Here is a 22,531-nt window from a genome sequence, read left to right on the forward strand (position 1 = left end):
TCTTGAATCTATAAAGAAATTGGACTCGACACCTAACGACCAATCCAATCTTGCGAGCAGCCCTAATGGGTCTATGCCAAGTGGAATGAAAATATCCTCCAGCTTTCCTGCTGGCGAGAGAGTAAGGATTCTTAAAAAGGCACTGGGGTGAAACATCTTCCCCACTGGACTCTTTACAGAAGGATTAACAGTAATAATAATAGTAACGCTTGCCATCCATTGAGTCCCCATTGTTGGCTGCATCCTGATGTAGGTGCCGTGTGGACATGATCTCTCCTAATCTATCAGCTCTCTGACGAGATTGCTATCACTAGCCTCAAGTACTCAGTTAGGAGACAGGTTTGGAAAAGTAAAGAACTTGTCCAGTTTCGAACAGTCACCCGTTGGTGTCCACGGGCCCGTCAGCAAAACTCCTCATTTGCGTATGTAGCCTACACATAGGCTCCTGTGTGATCTCTAGGATATTTAGAAGGGCTAGCATGACATAACCCACACACTATGTGAACAGCTGTCATTTCTCTTGCTTGGGGAAATAATTATAAGAACAGTCTGTGTGTGCTCTGTGCAGATTCGGTCTTCTTCAGTACATTCCATCTGCAGTCATCTAGATCCCCAGTTGTGGGATCCATACATCCAGGGGCCATCTGAACAGCTCTTGATGGCAGAAGAGGGTTAAAAGCTATTGCTGTCTGACGCTGGCCCCCACACATTTTCTATCCCCTGATTAAATGTGAGTTATAGGGGATAGCCTTCCGGCTCTAATGGAAATACAAAGATCTACACCATTGGTGTACCTTCTTCTCATAAAGAAGCTGATCAGTTTGGGGGATCTTTTTCTATTCCTGTAAGGGGGGGGTGGCAAGCTTGTGTTTCACCTTCCCCCTTACAAACAGGAGAGTCCTCTCCCAAACCTTTGATAATAAACCATGCCAACATATCAAGCATGCTTTATAGTCACCGCAGCGCCTGGATTCACAACACATTCCATTGCTCATATTTCTCGCAATAAAATCTGAATCTGTCCTGAGCTTCCATCACCCGGCAATGTGGGTAAGGAATTGCAAGGACAATCCCAACCGGTCACTGTTGATCATGCCTTGTGCAGCTCTCAGGACCCTTGAAGGCAGGACCACTGTGCCGTACTGGCCTGACTGGGCCTTCGCATTTCCCTGAAAACTAGCAGAGCTCTCGACCTTTGAACAAAGCATGCTGCACTAAACTTAGGAACTCCACTAGTCACCATCACTGGATCTGCAGGAGGGCTGCTGCGTGAGAAAAGAAGAGAAAATCTAGAGAGTGCCTCACCCTCTCCACTGTATTAGTTACCACCTTGTCACTGTGACCAAATGCCTGGATGGACAGTCTGAAGATGGAAAAGTGAATTTAGCTCATGGCTGGAGAGAGGGTTCAGTGGTTTGGAGTGACTGGTGAGCTTCCAGAAGACCCAGGTTCAACTCCCAGCACCCGCATCAAGTAGCTCACAATCACCTCTAAGTCCAGCTCCAGAGGAACTGATGCTATCTTTTGGCTTCACCTGCATACGTGGGATACACATTCACACGATATACACACACGCACGTACATGCGACTTTTTCAATATTCAAAAAATAGCTTTGAAATCAGGGTGTGATTCTATTCGATGCCTAATAGGAAAGAAGGTGGATGATGTTAATGTATTGGAGGCCAAGCAGCTGGGAAAGGTCAGTTAAGAACCCATCTTGGGTTTAAAGCCCATGTCGTTCGCACTGCTCACCCTCAGTTCTGAATTACGGACTGTGTGCTCCATCAGCTCTGGGATCCTTGACAAGGCAGTTGACCCATCTTGGCCTCAGCATCCCCACACACTGAAATAAGGAATATGGTCTCAGTGTCTCTTGCTCTCTTTGTAGCTTGAACATCATCTGATTTCTGAGGCAGTGGAAGCCTCGGGCAACGTCCATCCACAGCTCTCAGACAGGGCTCTAGCCACTGCTCTTGGTTTTCTGATAGATCAAGATAAACAATGGGCTTTGTTCCTTTTGGTAGTTAGATTTTAACTGTCAAGCCCCTATGTTCAAACAAATCAGAACTATCTGTCTAGAAGATTCAATCTGTACAAAGTTACCTGCAGCTGGATATGAAGAGAGAGGGTACATTTCTAGATTGCTGGCCCTGAACAAGGGTTTCGTCTGTATGGTAGATCTGAACTGTCCCCAAGCTCATGGTATTATTGATAAGTAATAGAGTCTTTAAGAGGTGAGGCCTAGTCGGGGAGGGGGTTGTATTCAGATCACTGGAGATATGCCTTTATAAGGAGTGATGGAACCCCTGTCTCTCCCTCTCTTTCATCCCCAAGCCATGAGGATACCCCGTATGTTGCACTGCCACAAGAGCAGTGCAATGGACCAACCGACCATAGACTGAAGTATCTAAATCTCGAAGTCAAAACATAAAAAGAAAAAAAACCCCTTTCTTGGATGATAAAACAGATTCTCTTGAATATTTACAGTAACAGAAGGCTGACTGATGCAGTGTCTAATGAAGGCAGCTTAGCTTTGGCCTGGGGGTCTACCTTCCCCTGCTAACACCTCACCTGCTCCTATTAGGAAGCTCCTATCCACTCTTTATCACTATAGTACTACCCTGGAGATTTAAATGTCCAGCCCTTTATGTGCCCACCGGAGGTCCCTCTGTCCACAGAGATGGCTAGGGTGTTGTGCTAGATTCGTGAGACCCCCAAAGGACCACCAGGAGTCCAGCTCATTGCAAAACACATGAGGATCTTTTTATTACAAGCTAGCTTGGCCTCACACACGCTCACCTCAGAAGTGGTTGAGAGCCTCGTGCTCAGGTTGGGTGGGTGATTTGAATTTGGTCCCTCCCAGCATGCCCAAAGCAGGGGATTCCTGCCTGGCAAGCATCTATTGGTCGAAACACAAAAGGGGATGTTGCATTTTGAACTGATAGGCTATAGGAAGGCCCCCAAACCATTAATGGTCTGGCTTCCCTTGTTTGGCTGTCCTAGGGGAGAAGGGCTGGTTTCCTAGCAACCGTATCTCTAATAGGCAGGAAAAGAATGCAGTAAGCTGGACAGCAGGCAGCTGGACATGTCTCCACCTGGCTAGCCTTCAGCTTTGTGCTTTAAACTTTAAACCAATACCCACTAATTTTTAATTCTTTGGTCTCACAAGGGAAGACAGCTCTGCTCTGATCCTCCACCTTCAAACCAGGTAGCCAGGAACATCACCTTCATTCTTTTCACATTATGATCAAATTCCTGAGCCCCAAAACTTCCCTATCTAGTCATAGTCAGAGCCTCTTTCAACCTTGGAGGCCTGAGACCCATTTATAAAGGCCGCCTTCAGTTCTGAGTCTCCAGCCTTTCCTGTCCAGAGAAAAGGAAGCCCTCCACACCCCTAAATAGGAAAAAAAAAGTATTCTTGAGTGCCAAACTGAACACACCAAGCATAACTATGGAATTAGAAACCTGGGGACCATGAATAGCTTTGAATAAGGGCTTGTAGTGATGAAGAGAGAGTGGAGCCTTGCCAAACAAGAGCCAATACATACCAGATCACATGGACCCAGAAAAGGAACTGGGATTCGAGACAGGGAAACTTAGAATCTCAGGAACTTACATAAAGGGACACGTAGAAAAATTTTCTCATCCCACACACACATGTCAATGGCCACCTCTTTGCTGTTTATGTGACCACGAAAGTTCCAAGAGTATGGGGTCTGTTCTCCTGTGTTGTAGCATGATTTATGCCTAAAAAGGCCTACTAATAAATGGTGACTCTTTTAATGCTCAGCAGAAGTTCAGGACTTTTTATCAAATCTTTTAGTGATTTCCTATTAGACAGACAAGCGTAGGAAGTTTTTCTTTGCCTGGAAAACTAGGTTGAGCACAGAATAAGCCTCTCAAGAACCAGAGATAAAAATAGATGTCTGCCTCCTTTGCTGAATAGCATCAGAAGCCAGAAGAGACGGAGGGGCTGTAAACCCCTTTATTTTGGGAAGGAAGCACTTCACCTGTTGAATTATTGAGAATCGTGGAAGATATGGCTGGGAAGGCATCAGGACAATGGTTTTTAATCTGTCTGTGAACCCAGAGTTCAGGGAGCGCCACAGGACGCCATCGTGAAAAAACGGAAGGGTCAAATTTACCAAGCCATTCTCCCTGATTTCAATCAGACACACTGCTTTCATGTACATCTGTCGAAATGATTTTGAAGATGTGTGAAGATGGCTCAGTGGATAAAGCACTTGCTAGGTTCAGTGGGAGACCCTGCCTAAGAAAATAAGGTGGAGAGCAATGTACGAAGACACTCAACATCATTTTTCTTCTTTTGCCCTTTGCACCTACACTCAAATGTCAGGCCTGTTCATCCCCCAGCTCTGCATCTTTTCTTCTTATATTTTCAATTTCCTTTTTTTTTTTTTTTTTGTAATTCATTGTTACCAAGTTTCTCAGTTATATTTCCAAGTTTCCTAATTCTCCCTTCATCAATTCTTAATTGCACACTTTAGCTCCCCAACACTGAGTGCTTTATGTCAGAACCCTGTTTTACATCTGAAAGTTGTTGTTTTGAGTATGCTATATCATTTCTGATGACAACCCGATTTGGTCAGTTAATACTTTTATTTTAATGTAGCTTTGTTTTTAAAGTATGTGTTACGTGAGAATGTGGTTTTTTTTTTATGTCTGAGTGCGGTTCCCACAGGGCCAGAAGAGGGTGTTGGAGCTGAAGTGACAGCGGCCTGATGTGGCTGCTGGGTACTGAACTTGGGGCCTACAGAAGAATAGTATGTGCTTTTAACCACTGAGCCATCAGCCCAGGTCGATTAACTCTTTGAAAACACTTGTTACAATGTTATCTTTTGTTTAATGTCTGGACAGCGGAAACTGTGTCTGTGTCTTTGGTACTTTCATCCTCTCTTGTGGTATATGTCATAAGCTCCTGTTTGTTGTACAAGTTCCTGTTTCATTTTTAATAGTGCTAATACTGTAAGCCTGCTTTAGGGAAACTCTACCCCAAAGAGTGCTTTCATCTAGCCCTGGAACCTCCCCAATCACCCTCCCAAGGAGAGGCAGCTGCTAGCCAGGTACAGGCACACCTCAGGCAGAGCTGCTTCCACTTATCCTGTGCTGAGGCCCGATCTCATAATCAGACCTTGGCTGCCTCGTTTGTCTTCTGGACAGCCACATCTTTTGCATTTGCTTCCTGCTCTCTATTTGCACACCTGGCATCAGCCCACAGTTTTGTTTTTAGTTTGCTGAAATGCAGGGGAGGGGGCATGCCAGGGCTGTCCTTAGAGAGGTCCCTTAGAGTTCACAATTTTCACAGTGCATTAAAAAGGCGTGCTTTCTCTGAGGCCTTACTGCTGTTGCATGGGTTAGCCCTCGCACGTTGGTCCTTTGCTGTAGAGTTGAAGGAGGCCAGGGGACCTCTTTCAGCTCAAAGAATCCAGTTTATGGAGTTCCCTTGCTGCAGCATTTTGTCCCGATGCTTTGGGGCTGAAAGACCTGCCATCCCATCCTTTGAGAGCCTGACCAGCAAACACGCTGCCCTAAAAACACAGTTTAAGCTTTGTCTACCCAGAGAGCATCTTAGACTTTTCTCTTGTGACAGGAGATCTCGGCCTGACCCTCTTTGATCCTGTCTGTCTTTTAGCCCCTCACATGTTGATTGAAGTCTTTGCTCTGGTGATAGTGACCATCTCTGTCCTTTGAAAGGTGCTTTATACATTGCAAAGTCCATGCACACACACACACACCCTTGCCTATCTCCTCACTAGCCCTCTGAGCACAGCATTGATGTCTCCACTTCAGGAGAGGACATTAAAGTCCGGAGAAGTCGCCAGACTTGCCTAGGAGTTTAAAGTCTGTTCATCAGATCCTCCAGACCCCAGACCCATTCCTTTCCCACATTAGACCCATTCCTTTCCCACATTAAACCCATGTTCCATGAGAAACGAAGCCACCCCCTCTAATTCATTCATTCCTTCTTTCACTTTAATGTTTATTGATCTTCTGTTCTGTATCAGGCATTCTTCCAGGCATGATATTACTGACATCAAAACCTTGCCCTTAGACCCTCAGATTACAGTCTAGCTGGCAGCCGATAATAAATAAGCAAGCAGCCATATAATTTGGTCAGAAAGTAGTCATTTCCTTAGATAGATAAAAGAGGCTCCTAGGGGAACGTGGGGCAGGATGAGCGGTGTGAAGGAAGGAGACATGGACAGCACCAGGAGAAAATCATGCCAGGAAGAGAGAGAGGCACATGCCAACACTGGGTTTTGTATTGTGTTCCAAGGAGGGTGTGCTCTAAGGCTGCTGAAGGACTCTGGGACTGCAGGGAACAATGTAAAGCAGAGAGCCTTGAGAGATGAGACTGGGCACTTCGTGAAGGAAGATCTAGGGAACACGTGTGAGAAGGGACAGAGGAGAGTCTGGACCTTGGAAGCATACTTCCTCCTAAAATAAGCTATGGACTGAGCGAATTGAGTTTTAACAACTCTCTCTTTACAGGCCTACAGGTTTTCCCAGCTTCCTGAAATGGTCATGGGCTCTCCTCCACCACCTGTACCTCCCCGGACAGGCCCTGTGGCTGTGGCTTCCCTCAGGCGGTAACATATTCCTTTCTTGGCTTTGTTTGAGATATGAGGGGAAAAGCCTGAGGTTGGTTGCCCTGCACCTTGATTGCCCCTACCCTGACCTTGAAGATAGGACAAGGACAAGTGTGACTGCCTCCTGTTATTTGCATACCCAGAAGTCCCTTTGTTACTCATAGGGCAGCGTCTCAGGGGCCAGGTCCAGTCTTGACTTTTCAGACAGAGAGGCCGAACTCCTACATCTCAGTATGAGGCATTTGCTAACCCTTCTCTCTTTACTGATGCAGCTAGCAGTCTTTAATAAAGTGGGACAAGATATTTAAATAAATAAATAAAATAAACCGTGAGCTCTGGGAAAGGAAGGACTAATTCTGATACCCGGGAAAGGGATAACCCTGTCCTGGGAAATGAATGGGTCACTGTCCTGGCCCTGCCCCACAAATTCCCCCAACATACTAGTCAGACTGTCTGTGAGCCACAGGCATGTACTTTGTGAAGATGGGTTTTGGGTGTTTTTTGTTTTTGTTTTAAGTGAGCTTCGCCAGAAAAGATGCTGTTTTCAGGTCTGACCGTTCAGTGTTGAGCTGGCTTGACATGCTCCTTGAGACCAGTGGCGACCAGGGTGAATGGCAAAAAGCTGACCAGAGGTCCACTGTCCAGCTGGCCATGAGATTCCATGCAGATTGCCTTGCCTCTCAGGCTCCCTGATTTAACCCTTATGTGTAAAAGCTGTAGGATTCTCCAGAAAGGGCTTTCAGCTGAGTGTACAGGGTAGGATCCAGGAGTTCCCTTGGGAAGGGTCTTCTGAAGCAGAGCTGTGGGAGCAAATGGGCGGGGAAGGAGGGATGAGAGAGGGAGACCCCACACTGGCCACTCCACCCCGTCCCACCTCCTGCCCAATGGTATTGTCAGATCCTCCTAGCCTCCCTGAGGAAGCACAGGAGGGGGCTGGGTGGGGGGTCTGAGTTAGTCTGTGAGTTCCAGATCGGAAGTCCCCTCTCAGTCCTTTGTGGCTTTTCTTCTGCCAATCCCCAACCCCCACCTTCTGCGCCATCCGCCACCCTCACCAACAGGAGAGCCCAGAGTTAGATCAGGAATGCACTTCAGAGGTAAAGCTGTCCATCTCATTGGCTGCTGCTGATGTCATCACCTCCTAGGTCTACCACAACCAGCTAATACCCAGAACTAATTGCCTTGCTGTTTCTGCATGGAAATTAGATATTCTACTACCCAGAACCATCCTTGGAGAACTAACCTCAAACAAGAAAAAGAAAAACCACCTGACCCCACTGCTGCAGGTCTGGCCGCCTCCTGCCGGGCGGACAGCACCAGGAATCCTTTCGCTAATTAGGACAAATCAGTCCCAGGACCCCAGGAGGATGGGGCTGGCAGATATCAGGCCACTCCCAAATGCAACGTGAGTGCTTGATGCCTCAGGCATGCTCACATCACACAGTCCCCTCTGTCCTGCCCAGGTCCACCTCAGACATCGGCAGCAAGACCCGGATGGCAGAGTCCTCGGGACCCGAGCCCTCCCAGTTGCATGACAGTGCCTCATTTGCCCAGGTGTCCAGAGGTCCCGTGTCGGTGACGCAGTTGGATCAATCGGCTTTAAATTACTCAGGTGAGCCAGCTCTGTTCCCGGTGCTGAGCCCTTTCCAATCCGCACAGATCTCTACTATCAGGAGGCAGAGCCACCACAGGTCTGGGTCCTCTGACTTCATCAGTGTCAAAGGAGCTCTGGCTTTGTTTCTTAAAGAAGAATTAAAAAAAAAAAAAAAAGGTTGAAACCAGGCAAAAATACCTAGTATGCTCAAGTGAAAGTCATGTTAATATTATATCCTATTTCAGGTTTCCCTTTATTTTACCTTCCACTGTCATCCTTAGGCTATGAACTTTAGACCTGTGCTATGCTATGTACCTATGTAAAGGGATATGGTGATGCTACATGCGCTTTAAATTTACACGAATCAATGCTACACGTTTCTTTTTGCTCTTTTTTTTTTTTAACTCAGTATTATGTATAGGACTTCTCCAGATGACTGTATGAGCACAGACTAGCCACTCATTTGTGCCGCCATGCTAGTGTCCCGTGACCTGTTCTGCAACAGTCCATTCTTTTGATGGACATGAAGGTCATAGCCAGTTTGTTTGTTTGTTTGTTTGTTTGTTTTAACTCACAGACAACACTAAAATAGAACTAGAGGTTTGCACGTGCCCTAGTTTGTAAGTGACCTGGTTGGATTTTTATTGTTCCCATGCCATACCTTTACGGCTAAACCTGCCAGCAACCAGTTGCCAACACTTACTAAACTGTGGTTTCCAGGAATTCCTCTGGTGAAACCCGCTCCTTTTGATTGCTTTTGTCAAGTCTTTAAAACCGTATGTCTACCCCCCACACACACACCCGGAAGAAAGCACATGCACCCAAGGAGTGCTTTCCTCTGGACAAGGTCAAGGCTTTTAGGGTAGGATGAGGGAGTGGATGGGGGTTTCTATAGAGGGAGGGAGTTAGATCTTCAAAGCCTAGAAAGCTGGTCTGAGCCACAACAGATGATGCCTGCCATATGGACTAGGCAGGTAATGGGGGCTGGAGCGGCAGAATGAGGGCTACTTCCTCCGCAGTGGCCCTCTCCCTTGCGTCCCCTTACCTGGACCAATGTCAGAGTTTCCCCCACCACCACCAAGATTTCTAGCCTCCTGGGCTAGAATCCACACAGGCTTAGTGGGAAGGGTGCCAGCTGGACTCTCTACTCTCTCCTAGGGGATGGGAAGTCGGGGAGGAAAAGTGTGGCACTAGCTAGCCCATGAAGCATCTCATGAAGAAAAAAAAGTGGATGCCCTCCCCCTCCCCCTGCAAAGAGCATACGGGCTGGATCTCAGCCCCTCTGCACTAGATACCCTGAGTAGGACACCAGCTGCTCCTTGGCAGTCACAGCAACCTTGGAAGAGCTCCACTAAGGGAAGCCAGGTGCCCTCCACCTCAGCCACCCTCTTTGCGGACACATTACCTATAATCTCAGCCACTGTGGCCAGGATCTGCTCTACCTCAGATGGGGGTCTCTGCGGTCAGGGTCTCCTCTGTCTTACATGGAGCTGCTTCAATATTCTAGCCAAGAACATTTTCTTCACCTTGGGCCTCATTTACTGAGACTTTGGGCCCGGTACTAGCCGGGTACTCTGTGAAAGGGGCTTTATTTGGCTCTTGCGGGCAGGGGTCTGGATCCAGTGTCCAGCCTCTTCTGACCTCGCACCCACCCGCTTCCTCTGTGCAGGTAACACGGTGCCAGCGGTGTTTGCCATCCCAGCTGCCAACAGACCCGGCTTCACCGGCTACTTCATCCCAACACCTCCCTCATCCTACAGGAGCCAGGCCTGGATGTCTTATGCAGGAGAGAATGAGCTCCCGAGCCAGTGGGCTGATTCGGTGAGACCTTCCCCGATGCCCTCATAAAACTCCCCTTGAAAGCCGCAAGCTGGGCCCTCAGGGACGCAGAGGCAGGCGGATCTCTGTGAGTGTGAGGTCAACAAAGCAAGCCCAGGATATTCCTGTCTTGAATGACCCCTCTTCCCCCCCAAAAAAAGCCCTCCCTTGCTAGGCACACCTCCAGAGGAAAAGAGATGAAAGGCAGAGACCAGTGTTTGGTTCTCTCGGAACCCCTTCCACCATGCAGGTGGATGGAGTGGGCAATTTTAAAGGATCTGGTGTGATGACCTTTGATGGAGGAATTTGAAACATGTTTTCTAGCGTACATTCTGCCTCTTCCTAGCATGGCAACTTTAACCAAGTAAGTCCAACCAAGTAAACCGTCTGTTTAGTATTTTCTGTGTGTCAGACCTCATGTTAGATGCTCCATTAAACTGTCTTCTTTAATCTTTGATCGAGCCAGTTTTATGATTCCCATGATCACTCCCATTTTGCAGATAAGGAAACTGAGGCTTTGTCACATGATACAATGTCTAAGGCAGTATATCTAGAGAAGAGCCAGGGCCCGAGTCAGAGTTCATACCAGTCAGACTCCAAAGTGTTTATTAAATGTATTTCTTTCAATTGTCACCATTCAGCAAAATTTTAGATCCAATGTCAGCAAATGAAGCCTCAGAAAAACCTGAAAACATCATATGATAGATCCCAAGACTTCCTGCTTGAGTTCTACCTACCCAAGACTTTGTCCTGGTCCTTTTATCTTTCTCTTAGTTCCATGGAGGAGTATGACACAAGATACACCTGCCTTTGGAGTTACCAAATGTGGCCAGGCCAAAAAAAATAAAAAAAAATTCAAAACCAGCACCAGTGGCAATCCTCTGTGTATAAACTTTCCTGTTAACCAAAGCTTACTTCTTTGATTTCTAAAACATAAAAATGCATGCCATGCTGCGTGTAGAGTAGTTCCGAAACGAATGCTCTCCATTCCCTCTATAACCCTTTCAAGTGGTTAGAGCCTTACTGGATCATCTTGCATGAGTGGTTCAGCGTCCTCAAGAAGTCCACGGTTCTCAGGAGGCATGGGGGCTGGGCTTTCGCAGTTTGAGGATTCTGCCTTTTTGTCTTGTATCTAATAGTAATGACTAATGATAACAAACTCATAAGCTTGTCACTACAGCTGAATGCGTGTGTGTGTGTATGTGTGTGTATGTGTGTGTGTGTTTGCATGAGCTTCCTCCCAGCTGGTACTTGATGCTGTCAGTGGCTCCACATCCTTACATGTGTTTTTCCTACTGTGCTATTCTCTCCAAGTGAAACATGCCTGAACTCATTTCAATTATTTGCAAAATTGGAGTAAATTAGCTCAGAGAGAATGAAGAGAGGGATTCCCTGCTCACTGCTGTTAGATTAGTGAGTCTAACCTGGGACTTCATAGCTTATGTTTGGTTGTAGGATAGGTCTCATCTTTACTTTTACTTCTTTTTTTTCTTCCTCCCTCCTTCCCTCCCTTCCTTCCTTTCCTCTCTTCCTTCCTTTCTTTCTCTGTTTCTTTTTCCCATTCTCTTTGATTCTTTTTGTTTATTTTGTTTTGAACTCTGGGGAGAGTTTTGTTGGCTTTTTTGTTTGTTTAGTTGTTGTTTATTTTTCAGGCAAGGTTTGATTAGCCCAAACTGGCTTGGAATTCACACTGTACTGTGAAGCCAATGCCAAGCCATAAATGCCTGGCAATTCTTCTGCCTTAACGCCCTCCTCGTGCTAGGATTACATTCATAAACCACCATGTCTGATCTTCTCTTTTCTTAGCCCTCCATCTTATTCCCAGTTTGTTTTACCATTGCCTGAATTTCTAAGCAATTGGCATCATTGGGTAGGACTGATTAATTCAGAGTGTGTTTGACTGTGTAAGTCTTAAAATGTGGAAATAATGTATGTGCTTTTCAGAGACGGTGACATACAAGTTGCACCAGGCAGGCTATAAGCCTGCAGCTTCAGTGCTCTCTAAGACTCAAAGGAAATGTTATTATTGTTTTTTTTTTTTTTTCCAAATCCTTGACCCTTGCCCTCAAGATGCTTAACACACATGACTTACCTAGGCTTTCAGCTACATCCAGGTGCCCTTGGGTCCACTTCTCCTTAGAGAAGAAGGCAAGAGACCTCAACAAATGCAAACCTCACCTTCCTGATAGAGTGACCAAGTCGTTCCAGAATTATCCCCAAGAGTGTGAAAGAGGATGCGTTACCCTGGCTCTTTTTAATGCTGCACTTTGATAGCTCTTTTTAGAGCCCAGTTATCCCCTGTAGGTCAGCTAAGATGTGTGCCCAGGCATGGAGCAAGCTGGCTGTACAGGTGACTCAGCATGTCAGAGACATTACAGGAAGCTTGCCGAGTCAGCTAAAGCAAGACAGTCCGTTAGGGCTGATTAAAGAGATTACATGCCCAATGCATTGATGTGAGAAAAACAAGGCCCCCACCTTCATTTGGATGCCTGATTTTCCTTGTTCCCCAAATCACCTAGACCTGGGTGCCATATAAATTTTATACTTGGTGATAGATAGGGAAGCTTCCAGAAGAGGCCTCAAGGTAAATTCGTTACTTTTCTCATTATTGTGATGAAATAATCTGACAAGAAGTAATTTGAAGAAGAAAAGCTTTGCTTTGGCTTACAGTTCAAGGAGATACAGACCATCATGACATGACAGCAGAAGCAGGAGGTATCCACAGTCAAGAAGCAGATAATGAACAAGAAGTGAGTCTGAGCTTTAAAACCTCAGGGGTCACCAACAGTGACCCCTTTCTTCAACAAGGCTCCACCTCCAAAGATTTCAGAACCTTCTCAAACATCACCACCAGATGAGGACCAAGTTCAAATATATGAACCTGTGAGGCATGGTTCACATCCAGAATCACAACATAGACTAATCAGGAGCTTGTGCTGTGATCCATTGGTGATGTCTGTCAGGGAGTAGTAAGTTGTATTTGCAGCTCTAGATTCTAGCCAGCAAAGCATAATGGTGCTTGCCTACAAAGGGCCTATTTCCTCATCTCCCCAACTTTTGAGTACTACCCTGAGACCACCCCAGCTGGGTTAGTTATCTGTTCCTTGCCAATTTCAGCCACTAGCACGAAGGCTTGATGGCAAACAAGAGGGGGTTGTGAATTGACTTTCTCCACTCTGGTTAAATTTAGTGAGCTAAATTTTAAATGTAGCCACTTTGTCCTCATACATTTGGTACTTACTGGCCATCCTTCAGCGATTTCCTAACTGTGCCCAGAACCCCTAGACTCTGGGAGACTTCCTGCTTGCTATATGCTAAGCAAGTGACAAAGACAGGGAGAAAGTGGGGGTGGAGGGAGCCCTGCCTTCATAGACTCGATGGCCTGAGATAGGTAATGATGACCCCAGGAGGAATGCCTGCCACACTAGAGAAACTAGAGAAAAAAGGCAGGGAAAGGTCTCTGAAAGGATGGAAAGTGATCTGAAATGCTTCCTGTATTCTGGCCTTTGTTCTTGGTCAACTCTAGTCATTCATATATTCTTAGCTCTTGTGGCTGGGTAAAAGGAGCAGTCCAACTCTGCATTTCCTCCAAAATATAGGGAAAACCTTCTAGCCCTTGTGTGCAGAGACATTAGCAGCTTTTGACACTTTATTTTTATTTGCAAAATCTTGTGGTAAAGTTTATACCGCAAACTCTCAAGTCATCAATCTGATTACTTTTCTTGAGTGAGTCTCCTGGCCTCACCTGGACCACTGAGGTAGCCTCAGAGCTCATTTCTGCCAGATCTCCTCAGAGTGACTTCTCCTTTGCTGACATCCGTGAAGGGTTCCCAACACATGCTCTCAGAACTACCTTCTCAAGAGGGTCTATCAGAGCATCCAGCATCCAACCATGTACTCCCCTATCCCAAATGTCTGAATGTTTATGTCTCTCTACCTGATTCATGGGCTGAATTCCGCAATGCTAAGGCGATGGCTTTTGGTGGTAGATCCTGGGGAGGCGGTTGGTTTGTGAGGGTGTTACACTTGTGAATAGAATTAATGTTCTTAGAAAAGAAACCCCCATACAGCTGCCCTGCCTCTTCTATCCTGTGGGTGACAGGAAAAGGGCAGTTGTCAAAAAAGAAGGAAGGAGAGTCTCACCAGACACTGGAGTCCCCAGCCATCATGTGTATAAGAAATGAATTTCTGTTCTTTACAAGCTCCCTGGTTGGTGATATTTTGTTATAGCAGCCTGAAGAGATTAAGACAGCTATCCCGCTCTATCCTCCCCAATGGCCCCAGATGAATGTTTCTGTTAGTGGGGAAGGAGGCCAGGTATGGTAGTTCGTGTTTATAATCCCAGAAGCCAGGAGTCAGAGATGAGAGTGTCACCAAGGCCAGCATGATGTGCAGTGAGTTCCAAGCCCACAACACAGAGTCAGCCCTTACAGCTCACACATACATGCTCCATGAGCTAATGTTCAGTTGCTTTCAGATGGGACACCCCAGGGACATAATCCCCACCCAGAATACCCCTCTGTCCCCTTTTACTCTTCTTTTCCCACCTGCCCAGCCTGCCTGTCCCACTTCTTGAACCTGGAACTGTTTTTCCCAGCACATTTTCTACGCCTGCCCCACAGCACTGTGTGTCTGTGTCCCCCATACTCATTTCTCCAGCATTCCAGCCAGCATCCTGAGAAGTAAAGGTCTTTGTGGACCGAACCGGTTTGGTCCAGGTTTGAGGCTTACAGCTGTGCGATGGCCCATGATTCTAATTCTCCTCTAAATCTCTTCCTTTGACCTCAGTCGCCCCCTGCTTCCGGTATTGAGTATGTCCTGTGCTTCCTCCTAACCTGAGTTCCTTCTCCTCTCCCAACCTCTCGTTGCAGGTCCCTCTTCCTGGCTACATCGAGGCCTACCCCCGGTCACGTTACCAACAGAGCTCACCCTCCAGGCTCCCACGCCAGTATAGCCAGCCAACCAACCTTCACCCAAGCCTAGAGCAGGCCCCTGTCCCCTCCACAGCTGCCTCACAGCAGAGCCTGACAGAAAATGAGCCTCCAGACACTCCGCTGACGAACATCTCCACTGCAGCCCTCGTGAAGGCTATCCGGGAGGAGGTAGCGAAGCTGGCCAAGAAGCAGACGGACATGTTTGAGTTCCAGGTCTAACGCCTCAACCCTGAGGGGCTCTGCAATTTGAAGACTGTGAGGCGGCAGACAGGCTCACAGTTCCTCTTCCCTAATGTGTGGGGCCTCCAGATAATAGACAATGTGTGGGTCTTTCTCACCCCAGGATTTAAAAAAATAAGTCAACAGTGGGGCTGCTGGGAAACAGGAAACCTGTGAAAACTGAATTCTGACTTCTGCAGCCAGTTGTGGGTCAACAAGTCTCTAACAGGAACCCTGTGCTTGGTGTTCTCTTTGGCTGAGTGTTTGAGCTGCAGGTAGAATTTCCCTAAGGAGCCCCAGTCGTGGGAGGCGCTAGCTAGCCTGCAGGTTCCTGTCCGGTGTCCCATTTTTATAAACCACCAGAAGGGAGAGAATGTTGCTCTGTCTTCTGTGACCTCTGCATGTTCTCTCTCTCTGTGTGGAAGGCAACACAGGAGAGTGATTGACCACCAGACTGTACTCTCTCATTGAGCCATGACCGTGACCGCTTTAAAAATCACCTCTAGTCTGTAAGGGAGATACTGATTCTCCAGCCAAGAAACTCATGTCTCTGCTTTTAAAGGCTCATGTTCAAAGTCAAATGAGTTGGATGGAAATCCGTTCCAATGGCTGTGCCTATAAATAGTCCTGAGTCTTTCTTCCCCCACCTGTTAATTAAAGGCCAAGAAAGAGAGACGATGAGCCAGAGTGCTGGACTTGTGTTGACAGCCTGTTTAAAAGGTGTCGTCATTTTGGAAATAAGAGTCTCCTGCAAACTGGGATCCAAACGAAAGAGAATCGGTGCTAAGAGGCTTGGGAGCCTACAAAAGAGAAGCAGAGGTTTTGCTTTGACTGTCTTGAAGATGGCCTGAGATCCCAGCCATGGGCTGTGGGGAGGCAGATAATAGCTACATCAACTTTAACAAGGCCTCTCTCCTCCGTGGTGGAGTCCAGCACGTGCTGCTGGCTGGTATAAAGGAAACCGTCACTGATTCTGTTAGCAATGGGAGAGGTCACCCCAAGCAGCAGCCTCTGTTTCCGGAAATTTCTCAATGTAGAAAATTGGATCTGAGATTAAATGCAAAGCAACTTCTTAAGAGTCTGTGGAGCTCACCAGTTCTCCCTAGTGGATGGATGCAGGAGAACATTTGCTGAGATGGCGGGGTCGCTCTCCCCAGCCTGAAGCTTCAGCCTGCAGAGTCCTCCTGGGTGGAGACACTGCCTTGCAGCTCTGGTGTGCTAGCCACTGACAACCCCTCTCTGCAAATAAAACTGATTTGGGGTGCCTGAGGAAAAGGGAGCCCCGAGTTTCCTCCCCAGCATTGGGAACCATGTATGTTATCAGGGGGCTTATTTGGAGAACGTGGTCCTATCCTGCCTCCAGCCATGACCCATTCTTCAGCTGTACCCATGTCCCTCTGAACCCATCTGTCCATTGTCTTCATGAGTTTCTTTGGTCTTTAATGAAAGAAGAGAGAGGAAACTTAAAGGTTGAGGGAAGAATAGGGTTGAAATGGGAGGTTCAAACTGTCAAAGCACAGACTTTCCCAAGAAGCTGTTTTTATTTCCCTATGGCAAATTGTCCTTTCTGGAAATGTTCAGAGACGATACATCACGGAATCCCCAGACAAGCCTCTTACGGGGATGATGCTAGGTAGTGTCCTTTTAGTATGCTGGTTGATCTTTCATAGTGTTAGTTTTTTGTTACTTAATAAGAAATCAGCTATAAATAAAATGTATTTTTCTAATTTCCATGTGTATATATGGTATATTTCTACCAATGGCCAGTTGTAGTCCAAAACCGAAATCAGCTTGCAGAACACTGTGGACAGTGCAAGATTTTGCTGACAGATTAACACGATGCCTGAATCTATCCAAGCAGGCATTCAATGCACTTGAATGAACAAAGAGCCAAAGAAACTCAGCCTTTTCGTGCAAATGGTGTAAGTCTGATAAAACCAGCTACATTGCTCCACTTTATCAATAATATCAGTATTTCATCAGTGCAGTGGTATCAACACAGTGCTTTGTGGGCTTTGGTAAATGCTTGGAATGTGAGAAAGAAGTCTCTAGATCATAGAACGTGAAGTGCTTCAAAAAGACAGTGTCTAAGCTTTGGGTTCCAATAACTTCAGATTATGGATCTGGAGTTAAGAATGGTGTGGCTCCAGGTTGCTAGGGAAATGGAGCCACAATTCACTGGAGTCTTTGCAGAGCCACCATGAGGTATTTAGTTCATTGAGACAATTAAAATATAGCACGATAAAACAGATACTCTTAAACTAGACACCATGGGTTCAAGAAGTCTATGCAAAGAAAACCTTGAAAAAAAATATGCCCATGTTTTTCCACCATAGTTAAAGCCTTCTGAGACTACGAGTCCCTAAAGAGTCTTCTAATCTTATAGAGGTGATAGGTCTCAGGACAGGAGGAAGGCTCTGAAAGTTCAGATGGTTAAAATCACATGTGAAAAACTGCAGTTCCCCGAGAGCCCGCGGAGGCAACAGAGAGCTCAGACAGTCACGGAAGCCAAAGCTCAGACAAGTGGAGGCCTGAGCCCAAGCCTGCTGATTCGTGCCCAGCCTACCCTCCATTTCACCATGCTGCCTGTACCACACTCGTTGGTGACACATTCCTTTAGCTGTGCCCAGAAGTTAAAAAAAAAAAATAGGCAAGGGTCACATGGGGGGCTCCATAACACTCTTGCCAAAAAAGGGAAGTGGAAATCAGAGAGTATCCCTGAAAAAGCGATGTCCTTACTTGCCATTAAAGCCAGTGGGAGTAACTTACCCATTTGGCACCACATGTCAAAAAGGCAAGCAGGGATGACTCCGGTGACCCAGGAGGGCAGGGACATAAAGGTCTACTGTGTGTGGCCTGGTACCTGTGATCTGAGGCCTGTGCAGGAACAAGGAGGCAGCTGGGAGCCATGGAATGGGATGTTGCCTCTTGAAGGGTGCAAGGTAACCCATCATCCCGGGAGAAGCGATGTTGTGCCCTTGTTATTTTCAAAGCCTGGGAAAACACACAAAACATGCAATTTCTGAATAATCTTGATTCAAGAAAGGAAACGATAAGACCTGTGATTTAAGAGAAAACCTGCGAGGGTGGGTAGAATGAAGAGGTGTGAAATTCTTACATCTAGGTAAAAGGAATGCTTCCCCGCCAGGCAAAAAATGAAACGGATCAAAAATATATATTTATTTCGTATATAGAAATGATCCTCATTTTTTTTCCCCACATAGCACTCAAGTGCTCAAAGTTCAGTGAATGAATGTTACTAAGGTTTTCAAGTTTGAAAAAAAAGACGCACTAAGACCTAGCCTTAGAGTTTGGACTTCTCTTACAAACTACAGTCCAAGATTCTTACGGTGTTAAGTGTAATTTAGCTTGTCGCCAACTGGGGTCCAAGTATTGGAAACTACATTCCAACATCTAGTCCAACCTCAAAGTTGTTCCATTCCCCCCGGGGGCAGAAACCTGTTCAGCCTTGCTCCAGCACAGGGACCGACTAAAAGACACTGGGACAAATTACAGAAGCAAAACTCGGATGTAGCAAAGGGCAAGGGAGGCATCAACCAGCCCCCTCTTCCTGGTGGCGCTTTCTCTGGCACTCTCTCTCTCTCCTCACTGCTCTCATCTGTTTCCCTCAGCCCATCTGCTTCGCCCTCTTGCTTGCCTGGGCCAACCAGCTTACTCGCTAATGCATACGAAGCCAAATACTGACCTCTGGACTCCCACCACTCATTTTCTTCCCTGTTTTAGATGGCTCTTGGACTAGCGTCTTTGAGGCCCCCTATGCAAATGCTTGAGAGTCTGATTGGTCCAGTTCGTATCTGCCTGTGGATGAGCTAGCCTTAGGGCGGGGCCTATCCAGCCATCTGTAAGCAAAGAGGCAGGGTTAGAGCATAGCCCCTACGTTGACCCCTTCGGCAGGGGCTCTCTTTGAGGGTTGGTACCCGTAGGAAGGAGCATGACCACCAGGACTCCTTAAAGGAGGCTGCCACAGACTGGAACTGACCGTACCCCTGAGGTGGTGACCTGGCAGCCAGCACTCGGAGGGGCAGTGCTCTTGATACTGCCCCCACCGTGAGGAAAAGGCATTTTTCACTTGTATATCGGGTGAGAGTGCACACACTTGAACCTCTGGTACACTAGCCAGGCTGCCTCCAGACACTGCCCGCCCCTAACCCACACTACTTCCTGAATACCGCTGCTGGGCTCTGGAAGAGATCTCTGACCAAGGTCCAGTTAACACAATGTCTTTCTCAGCTCAGCAGACAATAAATACTTGTAAATTGAATTGCATGATCTTAGCTCGGGTGCTATTAATGTGGCTCCCGGCCACATATTTGCATGGATGAGAAAACTGATGAGCCTCTCCATAGAGTCTCTTTGAAACAAAATTGGTTTCAAGTAAAAATGATGCTACAGTGGCTCTGAGCTTCCAGCTAGAAGTTAGAGTCCTGAGAACTGAAAGATCTCCCAACTGCTCAGGTGAACTGTTACAGAATCCTATACGTGGCGGTAAATACTGAAGTGTAAGTGTTTCTGAGAGGGGGAATTGAGGAAATGTAATTGTACCAGAAACAAAGTCTCTTAGAAGGTACTGAGTTGCTTTGATTCTGTAGGTTTCAAAAGGAGGGAAGGTAGAATTTGTCCTCAGAGGTCAAACCCTTACTTGAGTTAGAGCCATGCTGTTGTAAGCCTAGAGCATCCTATGATAAATCTAGAAACTAATTGTTTCATCCGCTGGCCTTGAGCGGACCTTTGTAAATTATGGAAGGAGGCCATCTGATGCACTTTACATAAATTAGCTGTGGCCTCACCTTCCTCTCTTTCATCTCTTCTTTGGGTCTAAACTCAACCTCAACCCTCACATAAATTAAGGAGAGAAAAGAAAAGTAAGTGTACCAAACAAAGTCAGAGGAGTGTCGTTGGACTGGAGATTTTGAGAAGGTGTAAATATTCTAGAACTTGAGTGACTCGCTTTGAAGTAGTCTGTGTGTCTCCTCGTGGGCCAGATGGGAATAGGGACGCCTGGACTTCCCACCTCATGAGGAGCATGCATACAATGTGTCTGAAGATGGTCTAGAAAGTAGCGTGGAAGAATTGGCTATGAAAACCATCCGTTTTACAGTTCAGTTTGATCCAGCTCCTGCTACCCATTGAATTAATTTGTGTTGCCATGTGTTCAATGACACTTCTTATCAAGGAAAAAAAAATAAAGGAATTCTGCAGTTTGTAATTGCCCACAAAAGTCAGCCCCCATGGAGTTGCTGTTATCGTCTGTCGCCTGTGGTTTGGAGGGTATGTAAGTGTTTCGATATGTGCTTTGACTCTGGGTGGAAAAAAACCAGACTGTGATTCTCTCGAACCACTTTAAATGCGTTAGGCAAAGTACTGAACAGGAGCTCTGAATGTAGCTGTTGTTATTTCAATGCTTTGCTTTCTAATTAACTTTGTATGTCCTTTGCCTCTGCCGGGAACAGAGTGTTCATATGCTGTTAGAATTTTTTATTGTAAAATAAAATGACAAAGGCTTTCATACCCCAAAACCTGCCTGCTTCTCATTCCATCACCTCCAGATGTTCTAATGGCATCTTTTTTACAACCCATCTATACACTAGTGCCTATTGGAGGTTAACTACAGATCAGTGACAGACCTTAAAGTCCCTTCGTGATCTCAGGAGCCACCCCTGCTTGGGTATAAGATCACGGGCAAGAAATCAATACTCACTTTTGTGTGGTTCACAAATCCTCAGAAGCAACTGGGTCTCCAGGCAGAAGCCAGCGTCTGTTAGGGTGTGCTTTCTAGAACATGAAGAAGCCCCATTAAGGTCACGGCTCCTGATGAGTCTAAAGGCAGCAATGATCCTGGGAGATGGGCTTCCAGAAATCATGCTCTCCCTCCCTGTGCTACACACAGCAGTCATGAAGCCTTCCTTGTGTGGGCCTTAACCAGAGACCGAGGGGCTCCTGCCTGCTCTACCCTCTGACTTTTGGTTGGCTGGGAATCTCAATCCAGAGGCTACAGACTCATAGTCGAACCAGCCCCAAGAATGTGGCTTAGACCGTGAACAAGGCCAACCATTTTCTCCCACTAGACAATGTCAAGGCATGGTCTGTTAGCATCATGTGTCCAAACTGGACAGTCAAGACTCAGATGAGCCACGATGGGCTAATTCAAAATGAAGAACTAAGAAGCAGAAAATGAGTAAGAGGAAGCCTTGAGACATGTAGATTAGAGTAGAGGTAGAGAAACTTGGCTCTCGGAACACAACAGACAAGCAAATGTCTGATGCCCCTGGATGTTTCCAGGGTGTCCTTGTGCCTAATGGTATGTCACAAACCTTTGCCATTCAAAGCCAGGCAGCAGCATCCCCGAGCTGCTTTTTACTGCGCTGCCCACAACCTGCTGAAATCCTCTCCGGGTCCTTACAAAATAGTCAGAGACTCAAGGAGCAATTTTTATCTCCTCTTCCTGTTACTCTGTAAAGAGGAGTTGGATACCCTCTCATAACTGAGCCCAAAGCCACTGTCATGTGGCACTGATGAGAAATAAACGTAGAGATGTACAAGAGGCTTTGTTTTTTTTTTAAACAAAACAACAACAACAAAAAAAAAAAAAAAAAAAAAAAAAAAAAAAAAACCAAAAAAGCAACCTGTGGGGGAGAACACGCTTATTTGGGGTGACAGCTCCAGAAGGGTACAGTCTGTCATGGCAGGGTAGGAATGGTACCGGATCATGAGGCTAGCCCATCACATTATGTCAGACTGAGGAGAAGTAGAGCCGAACTATAAAACCTCAACTCTCACCCCCCAGTGACACACTTCTTCCAGCCAGAATCCTTCTCCTAAAGATTCCAAACAGTGCTACAAGCTGGGGACAAAGTGTTCAAACACATGAGCCTATGGAGGACAGCTCACATCCCAGCTGCCACAGACACTGCAGACTCCTCCGAGCAGATACGATGGCTCCAGCCCGCGGACTGTTGGCTCCTGTGCACCTAGGAAGCACCCTGGGGCCAAGAGTGAAGCCGCTAGCAAGGAAACAACTATCTGCAAAGTGTCCAAAATGTTAGTAGATGCTAGAGACCAAATGGGTGTATGTTCCTATGCCCCGTGTTCGTCTTAGCGCCTGATCCCTGATGGGGAAAAGGGGGACTTGGAGGTTGAGCCATTGCAGGTGATTGTGTCCAGAGGCCATCTCAGATGAAGAGAGACCTCAGAGAACCCCCTGGGCCCCTTCACCATCAGCCAAGAGGCAGGCTTTCTGAAGATGCCAAGCCTGCAGGCGCTTTGATCTTGGAATTCTCAGATCATCTGTAAGAAATAAATTCTGCCTAAGAAATTCCTGCTGTCTCTAAGCTACCCT

At 46.6% G+C, this 22,531-nt stretch overlaps 1 protein-coding gene across 4 annotated transcripts in view; it reads left to right on the top strand.

Annotated features, from left to right (window-relative positions):
- Positions 1-20,711, top strand: part of Kiaa1549l (KIAA1549 like) — a 246,570-nt gene extending 225,859 nt beyond the window's left edge. For all 4 annotated transcript variants that reach the window (XM_060372076.1, XM_060372075.1, XM_060372079.1 and 1 more), the window contains exons 18-21: positions 6,515-6,612; positions 8,073-8,221; positions 9,873-10,024; positions 14,893-20,711. In XM_060372076.1, the coding sequence (XP_060228059.1) occupies positions 6,515-6,612; positions 8,073-8,221; positions 9,873-10,024; positions 14,893-15,174 (681 nt within the window). In that variant the 3' untranslated portion in view covers positions 15,175-20,711. The remainder of the gene's footprint in view (positions 1-6,514; positions 6,613-8,072; positions 8,222-9,872; positions 10,025-14,892) is intronic.
- The last annotated feature ends 1,820 nt before the right edge of the window (positions 20,712-22,531 follow it).

Source organism: Meriones unguiculatus, chromosome 18, assembly GCF_030254825.1.
Source record: "Meriones unguiculatus strain TT.TT164.6M chromosome 18, Bangor_MerUng_6.1, whole genome shotgun sequence".
Classification (NCBI taxonomy): Eukaryota; Metazoa; Chordata; class Mammalia; order Rodentia; family Muridae; genus Meriones; species Meriones unguiculatus.